The sequence below is a fragment of the Pelobates fuscus genome, chromosome 2 (genome assembly GCF_036172605.1).
Source record: "Pelobates fuscus isolate aPelFus1 chromosome 2, aPelFus1.pri, whole genome shotgun sequence".
Classification (NCBI taxonomy): Eukaryota; Metazoa; Chordata; class Amphibia; order Anura; family Pelobatidae; genus Pelobates; species Pelobates fuscus.
The window spans coordinates 15,441,687-15,458,429 of NC_086318.1; the positions used below are offsets into that span (position 1 = coordinate 15,441,687).

General features: G+C 43.6%; 1 protein-coding gene across 2 annotated transcripts in view; it reads right to left on the bottom strand.

Moving 5' to 3' along the window:
• Positions 1-16,743, bottom strand: part of CLU (clusterin) — a 577,758-nt gene that overhangs the window by 66,813 nt on the left and 494,202 nt on the right. The window contains exons 1-2 of one of the 2 annotated variants that reach the window (XM_063441968.1): positions 12,012-12,146; positions 64-170 (exon numbers count right to left, since the gene is read on the bottom strand). In XM_063441968.1, coding sequence (XP_063298038.1) covers positions 64-142 — 79 coding nt within the window. In that variant the 5' untranslated portion in view covers positions 143-170; positions 12,012-12,146. Of the gene's footprint in view, positions 1-63; positions 171-12,011; positions 12,147-16,743 lie in introns of those variants that run through there. The other variant, XM_063441969.1, reaches the window with a different exon arrangement.

Consider the following 16,743-nt stretch of genomic DNA (forward strand, 5'->3'; position numbering starts at 1 on the left):
AATAACCCACAAACCGCAATACATTCAGTAGATATATTTTATTTGTTTATTAGTTTGACTTACCTTTCAGCTGTTCTGGAGAAAGCAGCGATTCGCTGAGGCCAAGCAAAAGCCCCAACAGGAAGACAGGAAAAGCTGTCATTTTCTTTGTCAAATTGAGTTGTTCAGCTCTGAAAAACAAGAACAAAACTTAAAAATGTACGATTTGGGGGGGCCGAGCCGAACTGGCACTCTGAACAGTCGCACACTGCATGAGCTCCTGTAGTGTGGGCCCAAAATTGATGATTACTGCTGGAAATAGGATACTTGAACAGAGGAAGCAGCCACAGACCTGCCGATAGTAATCATGTCACCCAACTCGACCGGGTACCGCAGCAGCTACATGAGGCCTAGCAGAAGCACGGGGATAGGACGTCCGCCTTCCCGCCAGATGCTTACTGCACCAAACGAGCGGCGTGCAATCACCTCCCCTCTCCTCCCCCCCCCCCCGTGGATGAATGGGGGTTTACCCCGAGCACTGTAACAAGCGACAGGCACAATGGATTCCCTACGCAAAGGGGGGCCACCAAGATGGCGGATCACTCTGACACGATAGTGTCGGACAAGCGACGGCAGCAGCATGCTAACACAGAAACCGTAGATCACACAAAAGATTCTATTGCATCAATTTTTGACCGCTTCTGGGCCAAGTTAGCGGCACGCTTGCAGCCTGACACACCAAACCAAAACTCATCCGCGAAGGTCAGAGCCGTCGGCGGCAGGAGGATAGGGGATACTCACCAGGGCAACTTGATGGCCCCTACTCTAAACCCCCACGTCAAGGACCCTCCCGGACCGGGAGCAACAATGGGCATGACCCAGAGGTGCCGGCCACACTGGCGGAGAGTTGTAAAGCGACTACGTGAGTGACTGGCTAAACATCTCTGAACCACCCAACAAGGGGCGACCCTGGGCCACACAGGCTCCCAGGCTTGTGGCCTACAAGCACCAGCTCCCACAGGGTTCCGGGGCAAGGGAGGACCCCCACCTCTAGAACGGCAGGGCTCTACCCAGCTGAGACAGATTCCAGGCGCAAGATACGGGCCCAGACTGCACTCATCACTCAGCGGTCTCCAGACCTGCAGCAGCAGCAGCACAGCACTCCGGGCGCATACTGGAGGAGGGCACTCTACCGAACACCGCATCTGCATGGATACCCGTCCACACGGACCGAGCACACAGAGGAACCCCAGCCAAACAACGCCTCACCTGATCATGCTGGACCTGACCGAGGACCGTTACCTGACACAGACCAGCAAGAGGGAGACCGGTGACACCACGCTAGACTACAAAATGAACTACCCACTACTACGGATTAGCGGCATAGACTGAGGCCCACAGCTGCCCGGCCCCGGCTAACAACTTGTCTACAGTACTGGACTTAATTAGCCGAAAGCTCAGAGATCAACCCGCACTCGGTCATTTACCTAAGTATATCAATTTGACTAGTATTCTAAACTGCTGGGAATTAGACCTACTTGCATAGCATGAGCATCTGATTTTCTTACTTTAGATATGCAATAGGGCTCTCCTGATATAAACCACTGTAATTATACTGAGCTTCATATATTAACAATACAAGCAATGAGAGGGTTATACAATGTCTTGTAGTTAAACGTCATGAATTATACCATCTCACCTAAAAAAAAAATTTAAAAAAATGTATGATTTATAATATATGTTATTTTAAAACTTCCAGATGTTAGCATTAGACATGAACACCAGTGAAATTTTCGTTTCGTAGGAAATAATTCGTAAATAAAAATTGAATTTGTCCATTCTGAATTTCGACCGTAAACCATTTGTTTTTGGACAAAATCCGGTAAAAAATAATTAGTTTTCGTCCATTAGGACGAAAATACCACTGTGCATGCGCCCCCCCCCCCCAAAAAAGCAAGGAGGGAGCCAGCCGAGCTACCAGCTCCCTCCTTGTAATAAATAATATTAATGCCAAACCTATGGCAAATTTAAACCTATGGGGGTCCGTAACCTATGGGGCTATTAACATAAACGGGGGACCCAGTGTCCCCACAGGCCCCTACTCATTTAAAACAACGAGTGACTGCGCCAAAATAACAAAAGGGGGGGCATGGTGCCCACCCGCACCTTCACTCATGACCCCGCGGGTGGGGGCTATTAATATAAATGGGGGGACCTTGATTAAATAAATAATGTGATAAATAACAGATAATTGGGGTGGGCCTATTGTCCTTCTCCCCATGGCCCCCACCCATGAGTGGTGGGTGGGGGGCATAAGTATAAATGGGGCAGGACCTATTGTCTCCCCCCAGGTCCACACCCATGAATGGTGGATGGGGACCCTAACAGACTATGGGGAGGACCTAATGTCCTCCCCCCCCCATGGCCCCCACCCATGAGCAGTGGGTGGGGGCTTATAAATGACAATAAGGGGTGTACCTATTGTCCCTCCAGCCCCCACGCATGGGCAGGGGGTAAAAATAAAATATACCCCCCCCCACAAGTGACTAGGGGTCCCAAACCCCAAATTCTACCTACCCCCTCACTATTTTAAGGGTGAGGGGGAACAAAAAACTAACAAGTAGGGACATGCGGGGCGATTTAACTTCCCTTTTATTAATATGGGGGTCATAGTGACTCCCATAGGTTTTAATGTGGGGGTTGGGGTAGGAATGAATATTATTTTTTACAAGGAGGGAGCTGGTAGCGCTGCCGGCTCCCCCCTCAGTTTTCTTTTTGTGCATGTGCAGTGTTATTTTTGTCAAGCACAGGTTAAGTCACTTAACCCATGCTTGTAAGTGTCTCCTTGCAGCCCTGCACGGGTTACATAGTCACATAGTTACATAGTTACATAGTCACATAGTTACATAGTCACATAGTTACATAGTTACATAGTCACATAATCACATAGTTACATAGTCACATAGTCACATAGTTACATGGTCACATAGTCACATAGTTACATAGTTACATAGTTACATAGTCACATAGTCACATAGTTACATAGTTACATAGTTACATAGTTACATGGTCACATAGTCACATAGTTACATAGTTACATAGTCACATAGTCACATAGTTACATAGTTACATAGTCACATAGTCACATAGTCACATAGTCACATAGTTACATAGTTACATAGTCACATAGTCACATAGTCACATAGTTACATAGTCACATAGTCACATAGTCACATAGTTACATAGTTACATAGTCACATAGTTACATAGTTACATAGTTACATAGCTGAAAAGAGACTTGCGTCCATCAAGTTCAGCCTTCCTCACATTTGTTTTTTTGCTGTTGATCCAAAAGAAGGCAAAAAACCCAGTCTGAAGCACAATTTTGCAACAAGCTAGGAAAAAAATTCCTTCTTGACCCCAGAATGGCAGTCAGATTTATCGTTGGATCATGTCTATGTGTAACGGTCTGTCTATGCGATGAGCTGTCTGTGTGTAATAGTATGTGTGTAATTGACTGTTTGTTTGATAACATTTGTTGCTATCACAATGAATAGCTTGTGATGGAATATACTTGGGTGAATATCTTCACAGTCCATTTTAATGATGGAACCAAGGATGGAACCTGTACTAATTATTGTAATGTGTTTTCATTCTTCTTTTTTTTTTTCTTTCTAAAACACACCTAATAACTGTGAGTGTAATGGATTGTTCTAGATCATTTTCTCTGTTCTATCAAAGACAATATTTGTAGAAATTATCCCCCTTTTGTCACAATTTATGCTGAACAAGAAAAAGGTGAAACTATAACTATTCCAGTGACGATGACATTTAACGGGTTTCCTTTTCTGAGTCCAGGACTCGCACTAACAGCCTGGGTTATTTACTAAAGTGAGAATTTTAAGTGAATTTCAAATTAGTAGGTGAACTGAAAGTATACGTGACTTAGGGGATTTTCTTATTTGGGCTATTTTGAACTTAAAGGAACACTTAGGGCACCATAATAACTTCATAGAAATGCCACGGGGTCACTGGTGCTTTCTAACCTGAAGGGGTTACACCGCTCTCGAACAAACTACAAATTTCCCCTTCAGCGCTGGATCTCTCTCTCCTCAATGGCATCCAGCTTCTTCTATTGTGTTTCAGGAAGCGGGGAGTGCCGCCGGGCAGAGGCGCTGCTGATTGGCTAGAATGGTTAGTTGATGTTCTAAGCCAATCAGTACCTCCCCATTCATACAAAAACATTTCAGCAATGCTCCTGCCCGGCAGCACTCCACAAATCCTGTAACACAATTGAAGAAGTCTGATGCCACTGGAGGAAGAGAGATAAGGTGCCGGAGGCAAGCTTTGGGGTTAAACCATTTAAGAATGGTTTAACCCTTCATGTAAGAAAGTGCCACAGACCTCCTTCATTTCGATAAAGTGTCCAGAGTGTTCCTTTAAATTCACTTTGAATTCTCACTAGTGAATAGCCATGTGAGTTGTATTCATTAAATGTGGAATTGTGAAGTGAAATATTTAGGCCACAAATAACTACATTGGCTTACAAATGTGCAATACCCTTCTAATTCCTCCCAAAATTCCAAATGTAATGTTTTAATTAATAAATCCCTATAAGCCATTTTAGAAAGCTAATATGGAAACAAAATGACAGGTTGAACCATCATGCGTTACTAAATAACCAAACTTTTATTTAAAGGCTGTTAAGAAATATTTTCCCAGAATTAGGAAACTCATGCAACGTCCTTATTTGTTTGTAAAACATCTGGGAAACTCATGTAACACGCACACAACAAATTCCATCAGAGGGATTTTCAATTAAAACGATGCGTACATCACTCTGTGCTCAGAAGATGGCACGGATGCCGTGTGCCTTAATTTAAAGTAGGAATTTAGAACTCTCTCCTGGCTGTAACAGAGAAGAATGAATTATTGGAATAATTACAAAAATTTGTCCAGCAGTGGAGGCGCACCGTGTGATACTGCACATTTAGAAGTCTGAAAACCAGCGACCCAAGAATGTTCTGAATTTAAAACTGCTATTGATTTAAAGGGACACTCCGGGCACCAATGCTACTTTAATGCATTTGATTAGGGTTTGACCTAATAGATATGCTGTATTTTTTTTTAATTTGCATTCTGAAATCTAAATTTATTGTTTTTGCATAAAATAAAAATAAATGTTTTGCCGAATACGGCACAATAAGCCTGCCTTTTTAGCCACGCCCTCTCATGCCAGAAAAAGAATTCCTGATCGTGGTATGTACACAGCCACTGACAACTATAAGTGATCTGAACTAAAAAAAAACACCCTGCATTAGAAATAGAGGACACGCAGCGGGACATATAGTAGGAATATAACTACCTGTTCTTAGTTCCTCTGACTGCTGCCAGGTTGTGAATTAACAACAGCTCACTCAGTACTGTTGGGGGTGAGCTGTGTACATACATTTGATAAGGAAGTATTTCTGGCATGAGTGGGCGTGGCTAAGGAGGCAGATTTATTGTGGTACGTTCTGCATAACATTTATTTTTTTATGGAAAAACTATAAAGAGTCGAGCATACAAAAAAAATACAGAATATTAATGAGGCCAACAATCTATCAAATGTATAAAAGTTGCATTGGTGCCCGGAGTGTCCCTTTAAGGTTACATTACTCCCTCTGCAATAAGACTGTGTTAATATAGAAAGTCCATCTAGAAGCAGCCTGCTTGTCCTACAAACATTGTGCCATGGAGGGTGACCTTGGCAGTGTATTGCCTGCGTAACAATACATTCAATCAATGTTCGTCTAGCAGATACTTGCTAAGGGCTATCCCTGCACCCAAACTATTTCTATTTATTTATTCTGTAAAAATAATTCACAGCAAGGAGACTATTTAATATAGGACATGCACCACATCCCTGCACTGAAGGACACAGATTGAAGGGTTTACAAAACAGCTGACACTGACAAGACTTTTATAGCAGAAATCAATATTTCTCTCAAATACAGATATAACGGAGAGAGAAAGAGATACAGGGAGAGAGAAAGAAAAGAGAGACTAGAAAAAGAAAGGTGGAATGGGGGCAACTGGGAGAACGGACATAAAAAGAAACATACAAATATGGTTAAATAAATATAATTTGTCACCTGATGGAATCCCAGAGTATAGATAGTCTAAATGCACTATATTTGTCATGCTCACATTTTTTTTTTTTTTTGTCAATCATTATTTTATTTGTGCTTAGAGAGAACAGAGATGCCGACATCGCCACAACAGCAGGTGTAGGCAGGCATATAAAACACATCATAATATAGGCATAACAATAAAAGACTTTGCATACTTTGCAATAAAGATACCATATTGTGGTACAAGTCGTTAGGTATAGTGAAAGTAACTATGCACAAAATTTTTTTTTTATATATAGTGGGCTATAGCGTTATAACGAGTTGTCTCCTCTATGACTGTAGGAGTGCCAGGCTAGAAATGGCATTGCCAATGTTGTGGGGGTGTGTTGGTTTGTACGCTTGGGGCCTATAGGGTACTTGTCCTCCCTCCTGGTGTTGGTGTTGCAGGGTCCTGTTTAGCTATTTGTAATGATGAGAGTATGTTGTCCTGCCATCGTGGTCTAGTGTACCCTCGATGTTCTATGGTGGTAGGGTCTCTCACCTCCCCCATTAGGCAAGGTCGGTTGGGGTGCCTCTCTGCCTGGCTAGAAGTTCAGCTTCTATACGGAATGGCGTTGTAGGTCAGAGCTAGGGTGTCTATGTGGTCTTTGGGGCCTGTCTAAGGTGGTCGTGTGTGTTGGCTATGTGTCGGGTTCCCGGGATGATATGTGGCGCTCCATGATGTACTGTGCTCCTTTACCCTGGAGCACTCAGGGGGGGGGTTGTATATACTTATTGCGGTGCTGCCACCTCGTGGCTTAGGCCTATCAGAGAGAGTGGTAATGGTGAGGTATATGCGGGCTTCAAAACAGAATTAAAACTTAAACACAAATTATAACTTGAATGCCTTCGTAATTGAAGAAGTTCAGGTAAGTCTCTTATCCCTTCCCGGCTCAAGCGTGGGTTTGGCCGTGGCCGCTCTTGCGGGTGTGTGCCCTTGGGAAGCTGTGCGTTGCTGTGGGATACCCAGTGCTGTCAGCAGGGCCGGGATTTCGGTCGGGTCTGTGGCCTTGTAAGATTTGTCGTCTTTAGTGACCCAGATTGATCGCGGTGTCGCCCATCTGTAGGGCAGTTGTTCGTTTTGCAGAATTTTCGTTAGGGGTTGCATGGATTTCCTCCACATCAAGGTGGCTCTGCTTAAATCTTGGAAGAGAGAGAGTTGGCAGTGTTCAAATTAGTAGGGAGACTGTCCCTTCAGTGCTTGTAGGAGTCCCATCTTGTCCGTGATTGATTGGCATCGCAGAATGACGTCCCGGGGCGCTGTTGCTGGGGCCTGGGGGGATTTGGTGATCCTATATACACCATCGAAGGTAAAGTATTTGGCTTGCTTTGCTGGGAGTAGGGAGGCCACCAGCCTCCGGATAAAGTGTGGCAGCTCGTCGAGTGGAATTGTTTCCAGGACCCCCCTGATCTTTATATTCTTCCTTCTCCCCCTATCGTCCAAGATATTCACTTGCCTGTTTGTTTCATACTGTGAGGCCTGTATTTGTTGTACCCGGTCGTCCAACTCCTTCAGCCCTTGCTTAAGGTCACACACCTCCTCCTCTGTGGCTTGGGTGCGTGCAGTGACGGCCTGCACCTCCGTGGTAAGCACCGCCAAGTCTGCTTCCCACATTCTCCGGAGGTTGTGCTGGAGGCTGGTGAGCATGTCCTTTATCTCCTGTTTGGTTGCAGGAGCTGCGTTGTGTGTGTGTGAGGCGCTCCCTGAGCCTGGTGCTGGGTTCCGAGGAGAGGCCCCACCGCCCGACCATGAGGGTGAGGAGTCTCTCGAGCAGGAAAGTTCCCGCGGGGTTGGGGCCGGCGTTGGAGGCTGCAGCATGAGGCCGATGTCTCTCTGCGTCTTGTGATCGGTTACCGGCTGCTTTTGGGATTTCCTCCCCATGTCTCCCTCCGTCGGTGTAGTTGGTAGGAGTGTGGACAGGCTGAAGTCACTCCACGTCGGGTAACCCCTTTGGTGCGCGAGGGCCTGGTCTCTCACGCGGTAGGCCTTCGGGCCGCGGCTGCGGGTTTTTTTGCCCGGTGAGACAAAAAAAGGCATCGGCCGCTGCAGTGTATCGTTCTGCAAACGGAGCTGCCCCCGGTTTCTGTTATGGTGGTACAATGCCGCCGTTATTCGCCGATTAGTTCAATAAAGCGCCGGAGCGATGTACAAGTGCGACCACTCCGTTGCGCTGCTAGGCTCCGCCCCCCGTCATGCTCACATTTATATCCATTCTGGACAAGATGGAAGAATCCCTAGATTGTGAATCCTCCTAAAGCATCTAATTTGGCAAAAACATTGCGATTAATGACTGGTACTACTAACATACGGGGTCATTTCAAACCTCCCAACCACGCAAACCCTCCCATAAATTCTCTCCCCAACAAAAAACACGTGACAAGAGCGTGGAGGGAAAAGACCATCTCCGGACTCATCCGTTAACACCAGCAGAAAGGGGGCATCCAAGCAACATAAACCACTATCACTGAACAGCCGTAATAATTTAATGGACCACTATAGGCACCCAGACCACTTCAGCTCAATGATCTAGGATTAACCCTTTCTGCTGTAAACAAAGCAGTTTCAGAGAAACTGCTATGTTTACTTATGGGCTAATTCAGCATCTAGTGGCTGTCTCACTGACAGCCGCTAGAGGCGCTTCTGCGCTTCTCACTGTGATTTTCACAGTGAGAAGACGCCAGCGTCCATAGGAAAGCATTGAGAATGCTTTCCTATGGACTGGCTGAATGCGTGCGCGGCTCATGCCGCACATGCGCATTCAGCCGATGACGGGGAAAGGAGGCGAAGAGTCCCCACCGCTGAGGGAGCCCGGCGGTGGAGAAAAGGTGAGTGTTTAACCCCTTCCTCACCCTAGTGCCTGGCGGGAGGGGTACCCTAAGGGTGGGGGGGACCTAGAGACCCTATAGTGCCAGGAAAACGAGTATGTTTTCCTGGCACTATAGTGGTCTTTTAAATAAACAGATAATAACTGAGCCAAGGTGGCGGTGCTGAGGAACTGGCAGCTCAAACCTGATTCTACACCAGAGAACCTACCCTATTCACCTAGACAGAGTCATCAGGACTGCAGGACGCTCCTCGGGATGCCCTCCTTCACAAGGAACTGTAGATGGGCAACTCACGGCCTCACTGCTGGCACTCCCATCCACCCTCTCACTATTAGTAACTGTGAATTTCACATTTTAGACAAAAGATAAATATTTCTGATTTAGTGAATATTTCCAGTCCGTTTGTGTTAATCTAAAATGTGAGATTCACAATGAATCCACTTTCCGGTTCCAACAATTCAGCATTTAGTGAATATTCTGTATTTAAATAAATGACCCAGGAGAGAGCGTGTCTAGGTTAGCATCCCCAGCCACTCATTGTATAAATGTTACATCTGGGCAGCTGAGAGTGATGAGACTTGTAGCACATAAACCATGAGGGCACCATAACTACTACAGGCTAACAAAGTGGCCATGATGCTGTGAGACTTTGGCTTCTAGAATTCAGTCTGTGGCAATAAGATACATTGTTCTTGTTATAAATCCCATTTAGTTATATGAATTATTATTAGTAAGTCACCTAAAATATCGCTGTAAAGCCCCGCCAGCAGCAACACCTCACTCCCCTCACCCCACTTCCTCCCCCCCCCCCAACATTAAAGTGTCTCTCTTTGAATATATATAATGCTGGGAGTTCTGTTGATGTGCAATATTTCAATATACATGTATCTTTATTGGTATTGTAAAATGTTTCTGTTATATTCAGATATACAATGTATCATGTGACGGAATGGAACATGGCCTTGGGATATCTTGTGACTGTGCCAATTGCTGACCTTTGGGGACGCAACTTCAAGTGAATTATACGCAGACACAGCAATGTACCATGGGAAACGTCAACAACTGCGCTATCATCACCCACAGCTGCCCCTGGGAGAGTCAGCACTGTGTTAACAATATTAATGTCCGCTGTAATAACAGATGGGTTTCCATCCCAAAGCAATCTGGGGGTTAAATCACAACTCCAGTAAACAAACCGTGTGATGGGACAAACCAGGGACAAAGTATCCGCAGAATGTTAGCCTGGTTCATCCCAAGAAGATTAATGTATGCTTTACTGTGCTTTACACCAAGCTTTACTTATCTGACATGGGGGGTCACTGCACTGACGTGGGACAATCACAATGTTTAAAACAACAGCTGAATTGGAAAATGGCTCCAAATCGGCCGAACGTTTGCCATGTCTGTGTACATTCTTACATGTTTCTGGTTTAGTGAATACATCGCAGTATTATCAAGCTTTAAAGTAACTGATGCGATGGAGATAGGATTTAAAGTAACGCTTTCATTGTCAGATTAATTCTAATTATTGGTTTGGCGCAAGTCTAGCCTATAACTGCGAATCTGAGCAAAGGTATTACTTGTTACAGCAGGCTTTGTAGAAGAAGCTGGAAATGTGATATAAAGTAACAAATATAACTGAAATACTGGAACAAGGGCTACAAATGCACAGAAATTGAGTTGTGTGTAAGTGTGTAAGTGTGTAAGTGTGTGTGTGTGTGTGTGTGTGTGTGTGTGTGTGTGAGTGGATGGGTGTATATATATATATAGTAAAAATGAAAATCCAGCACACTGCCTTATCTACTAAACAGCTACTTTGATGCTGACAGATTTGACTAGTTTTATTAAAAACACCTAATCTAGGCAAAAAATAATGGGGATTTAGTTACAATATCTGATCATACATTGCATAAGCCTGACACAAACGTCAATGTACCCCATCTTTGGCAGGTCCTACTCTCACTGCCAACTGTCTACTAAATGAGCTACTCACTTGGGGAAATCCTTCCATCTCGAGTTCTCTGCAGTACAAGGCTTAAATAGGGTCCTGAGATGAGACACCTGTGACAGGGGGCGGTGCAAAACCAAGGAGCTGGCTAGACTCCTATATATATATATATATATATATATATATATATATATATATATGGGAAAACAACATTTATATTTATATACACGCACATACATATACACCTGGGGAATTAAAAAATAATAAAATAATTATTAAGAATTACCCAGAAAAGCCAATAATATAGTAATACATAAGCAACCACAAAGGGGTTGATTGACTAAACAGTTAGACAATACATAATAGAAGACATTTAAGGCAAAATAAACATTGGGGGTCATGTCTTTACAGTGAGTTTAATGCTGGAAGTGGGTTAGTATGAGCTCAGCTCAATGTTTAGCAGATAAACTCCTAAATAACTAAATCATTATATCTATGTAAATGCAAACTAAATGTTATCTATCATTTGGTAATTATTTTATTCGATCGATGTTAACCCTGTGTGTGCCACGACCATTGGCTGGGTTATTCATTGAACTGCAAAGTAAACGTAACATTTTAGGAAAGAAGTAGGTGAATTGTTAGCAATATCCAAGTTTGCGTACATAAGATATTGTCCTTGATCTTAATTCTGTTTTAGTTCTATTCATGTTGGCGTAAAATGTAAAATTCGCCTTTAAAAGCAGAATATGACCTTGGAAGCTTAGACTCCTTAATGCCAATCAGTGGGTCACATAGTTAGGGTGGATAAACTCAAATCATTGGCTTGAAAAACACATTTTACTAAAATACACCATTACTAAGGATTCTGAGATAAAATAACTATTGCTAAATATGGTCCACAAGGGTTAGAGCGTGATGGGCCTCACTGGAAGTCGCTCTTTCACTTTATCTTGAAAACATTGATTTGGGTAATAATAAAATATAATCAATAAAAATATATCAATATCAATAAAATATAATAAATATAATCATAAATTCTTCTTCTTCTTCTTCTTCTTATTGTATTGGAATCTCCAACCGTCAGTAAGCTATTGATCCCTTACCTGGATGCTGATGGACTGACTGGATACTGGAATCAGCACAGAGAGACACACACTATGCAGGAGAGCCTGAGACACTGTGGTTATTTATATAGAGAGAGCTTCCTATCCTCTGCCTGGGTGACTCATCAGCAGAGAATGTAACAGCAAGGAGAGAGCTTTCTGGAATATAGTGTCCCTGCAGGTCATTGTGGGTGCAATGACACGAGATCTCCCTTAGGGGGCAGCCTTGCCTTCTGTATTAAAATCTCCAGCAGCCCTTAACTCCTCAGCAGATATTGGAAAACTGGAGATTAGCTAAATAGTGGATGTGTTGAACAGATACAGAATTTGCTGAACAGATACAGAATTTGCTGAACAGATACAGAATTTGCTGAACAGATACAGAATTTGTTGAACAGATACAGAATTTGTTGAACAGATAATTTCTGCAAAAAGTTGTTGGATTATAATTTTCACTGTTTTAAAGACTGTATATGAATAAACCCATATAATACAAAAAGTGTTATTACCTGCAGTACGTTTTCTAACATTTAACTGTAAATAACACTAAGGGATTTGTAACGGACCACCTGGCACCCCGACTGGGTACAAAGGACCACTTCCTAGCTGGAACAGGCGACAAACCGCAGCACTTCTTGCCCTCAGTCGCCGTAGCTTGACTGGGGCCCTGGAACCGCCACCTCCTTCCTGGATACGAAGGGAAAATTAGCTCTGACACCTCCAGGCACTGGACAACACTCAGTCCTGGGAACTCTGGAACCGAATGGGGGAATTAGTTTTAGTCCTTACAAGGACTTTCCCTGTTGAATCTCCTGCAAGCTGGAACAGCAGACACAGGAGTAAATCTTCTTTCCCTCCAATAACAAGACGACACACAGTTTTAGAGTGTAAGCTGGAATCTCTAGTTTAATGGGACACACTGGCCTTTTATACAATTTTCCAAGCCAGAGGAACACCCCCTGGACCTGATGGGGTACAGGAACACAAAGGACATAAACCAATCAGACCAAACATACAGTCTGGGACAAGCCCATGTACAGCACACAATCCCTCCCCTCTGCTTAGGAGATAATTGAGTAAAGTCCTGTAAGTAACTCTATTATCTCCAGGCAGAAAAACCACATTTTCACAAAGTTCTGATTATTTCATCCCATTTAATATTGTCATCTACCACCAACTAAAGTTGTGTCAACCTTTTCTAGAATATTTCTCAGCCTAGATCCCTCATGCCTTCCGGCATTCATTCCTTCATTCTCAGAAATATTAGCATCCGTACTGACAGCCCTCCCAGCCTCCACATTTCTCTCTGTACTTCTTGCTTTGGACTCGTACAGTGGACAACCCTGTTGTTGAATCTAGAAAGTAGATCCAAAACACCCCCCACTCGATGCCGCCTTGGCTCGCGCATGAAACCCATGAACCCACTGTCTCCAGGGACATTCCAGAGTAGCTGAACATGAATGGAGGAAACTTGGTAGATCTGAGATCCTGCACAATTATTTTTTTATTATGTTATTATTTATATAGCGCCAACAAATTCCGCAGCGCTTTCTCAGTGGGTTGACGAACAAAACATGTAGTTGTAACCAGACAAGTTGGACACACAGGAACAGATGGGTTGAGGCCTTGTGGGCCCTGCTCAATGAGCTTACATGCTAGAGGGAGTGGGGTAAAGTGGCACAAAAGGTAAGGCTAGTATTAGACTAATGGCAGTTACAAGAGAGGAATCAGTCGGGAGATATTAACAGTTTAATTGGTAGGCTTTTATTTAGAAGTGGGTTTTTAATGATTTTTTGAAGGAGTGGAGACTGGGTGAACATCTAATGGAGGAGGGAAGTGAGTTTCACAGGAACAAGAGTACGGACAGAAGATATACACAAGTCTTCAGCAGAGTGTAAGGGCCTAGATGAGACATACTTGTGTATTAGGGAGGATAGATAGGTGGGAGCAGCATTATGTAGAGATTTGAAAGCAAGAACCAGAATTTTAAATTGAGGCTTATATCTTACAGAAAGCTAATGTAGGGACTGTAACGGACCGTTTCGCTCACCAGAGGTTAAAAACCGTTTAGGCGATATTCCCCTTCCAGATAGACAAGCAGCTACTGCAAGCACCAATCTCCCGAACTGCAAACTACACGAATCTTCCAACTCCCGAACTGCACACACTTGAATTCCCCAATCTCCCGAACTGGAAACACACGAACACTGGAATAGCTGAACAGGAAAAGCATACAATCTGCTTACACTCCTGGCAATCAGCATACAATCCAATTCCAGATAACAAATACACGGACACCCGTGAGAAAAATATATATTAACAGAAAACTTAGCTGATAGGTACACTGCTTCCCAGGGTTATCTCCCAGCTGACAACCGTATAACTGAACTGTGTAATTGATGGGCTATTTTGGGTATCTGCTAGTATACCTATAAAGGAGGACAAAACATAGTGCAAATATTGCTACAAAACTATTATAAAAAAAATTTCAGTGGTTGATATGCACTCACATATTCCAGAAAGGTTAAGCGTATTATGGGTGCCTCCCCTCGATGAAAATGGGTTTTTTTTTCCTTTTGATTTTCCCTCCTCAAGTGATAGCCAACAGGGGATCCAGGTCAGACAAAGATTCCAAGGAAACAGCAACCAAACGGAATACTCCAAAGGCAATTTATTCACTTACAAAGATTTTAAGAGGGTGTACAAAATGAAATAAAATAATGAAAACAATGTAAATAAAAGATGTTGGTCCTACGCGTTTCGTCCTTATACAAACAGGACTTCCTCAGGGACCTCTTTCAATAATCATCCAATAACAGGTACATGAAGTAAAAACAGCACCCTAACAAGCTAACAAATAAAACATCTTATATAGGGCTAGTCCCTTCAAGTCATTGGTGGAATAGTGGGTGCATTTCATTACTATTATATTCTTTTTTTATCAAGATGAAAACTTGTTTCCTAATAGTCTTCTCCTTTCAGCTATTTGTATATAACTATCAGGCTTTAAATTGATATCCGAGTCCGTTATTACATGGTGGAACTCACGGCCATGTTTTTTCTCGAGCATGGAACGCATAGTGATCACATGACGAAGAATTTTACCACGTGACGCACGCGTAACGTATGACGTACGCGGAAGTGGCAGAACATTCCAACAAACCCGGTATTTCATTTTCGGCGAAGTGGACACACCTGAGAGAAGGAAAAGGTGGACGAATCAGAGCTGGAAGATGAGAAGACACCCACTATTCCACCAATGACTTGAAGGGACTAGCCCTATATAAGATGTTTTATTTGTTAGCTTGTTAGGGTGCTGTTTTTACTTCATGTACCTGTTATTGGATGATTATAGAAAGAGGTCCCTGAGGAAGTCTTGTTTGTATAAGGACGAAACGCGTAGGACCAACATCTTTTATTTACATTGTTTTTATTATTTTATTTCATTTTGTACACCCTCTTAAAATCTTTGTAAGTGAATAAATTGCCTTTGGAGTATTCCGTTTGGTTGCTGTTTCCTTGGAATCTTTGGCTGACCTGGATCCCCTATTGGCTATCACTTGAGGAGGGAAAATCAAAAGGAAAAAAACACCCATTTTCATCGAGGGGAGGCACCCATAATACGCTTAACCTTTCTGGAATATGTGAGTGCATATCAACCACTGAAATTTTTTTTATAATAGTTTACAATCCAATTCCCCCAAATACAAGACGACACTTCGGTTTGAGGTTTAAGCAGAATCTGCTTTACTGGGGCTAACTGCCCGGCTTTTATGCAGGTCTCCCACCTGGTGGACACTCCCCTAGGAGACCAGATGGGAAACTGGGAAACATATAGGACACTGACCAATCACAGACATACACCTTTAAACAATCCCACAATGCATTACAATCCCTCCTCTCTGCCTTGGAGATAATCCAGAAGTAATCCAATTATCTCCAAGGACAGAGGCAAAACTCCATTACACACATGGCAGACAAAAGGGCAATAAAAGACTTAAAATTACATACTGATACATTTAGTACATAAAACATATACATTCTACATATCCCCAGATAGCTTAGATCTGAGCGCACATTATTACCGAATGGCGCTCAGATCACATACATACAGTTCAATCGCCATGGAGCCAAAGTCTTTCAAATTGTCTTTCATTACACGAATAGGCTCCATGGCATGGCTATCTGGGGTGAGGCTGTTCATACGGTCAAACTACCGAATGAACAGCCAGTCGGTTCCATTACCGAATGCAGAAGTAAGGAGGCTGGCGGCTCAGCGGTGTTCGCGCAATAAAGTGTCCATTTTCAGTTCCATAGTTTGAGCGCTGAACACCGCTGGCCATTCGGGAGTTAAAATGGCCGCTGCCATGTGTTCGGCAAACGAACAAAGGCCACCCAGCATTCATCAATTAAGCTGTGGTTAACCGCAGTTTCTGGGCGGTCAATTGACGGCACACTCCAGCTCCCAGGTGGTCCCTCGTACGGTAGTTTGTTCGGTAGCTGGAATCTACCGAACCCCCGGCAGAAAGGCACAAACAAGCCTTTCTGCAGGGAAAATAAAAGCTTTAACCTGTAGGGCTATAGTCCAAAGGGAGTAGGCGAGCAACCAGGCTTCTCCAGTGCCCGGTGGCGAGGTTGGTTCTGCCACAGGGACTGACAGAAGGATGAGGCGTGGGAGGTGCGGGCGGACAGGAAGATGAGCCTCGCCACCGCATTAATTATGGACTGCGAC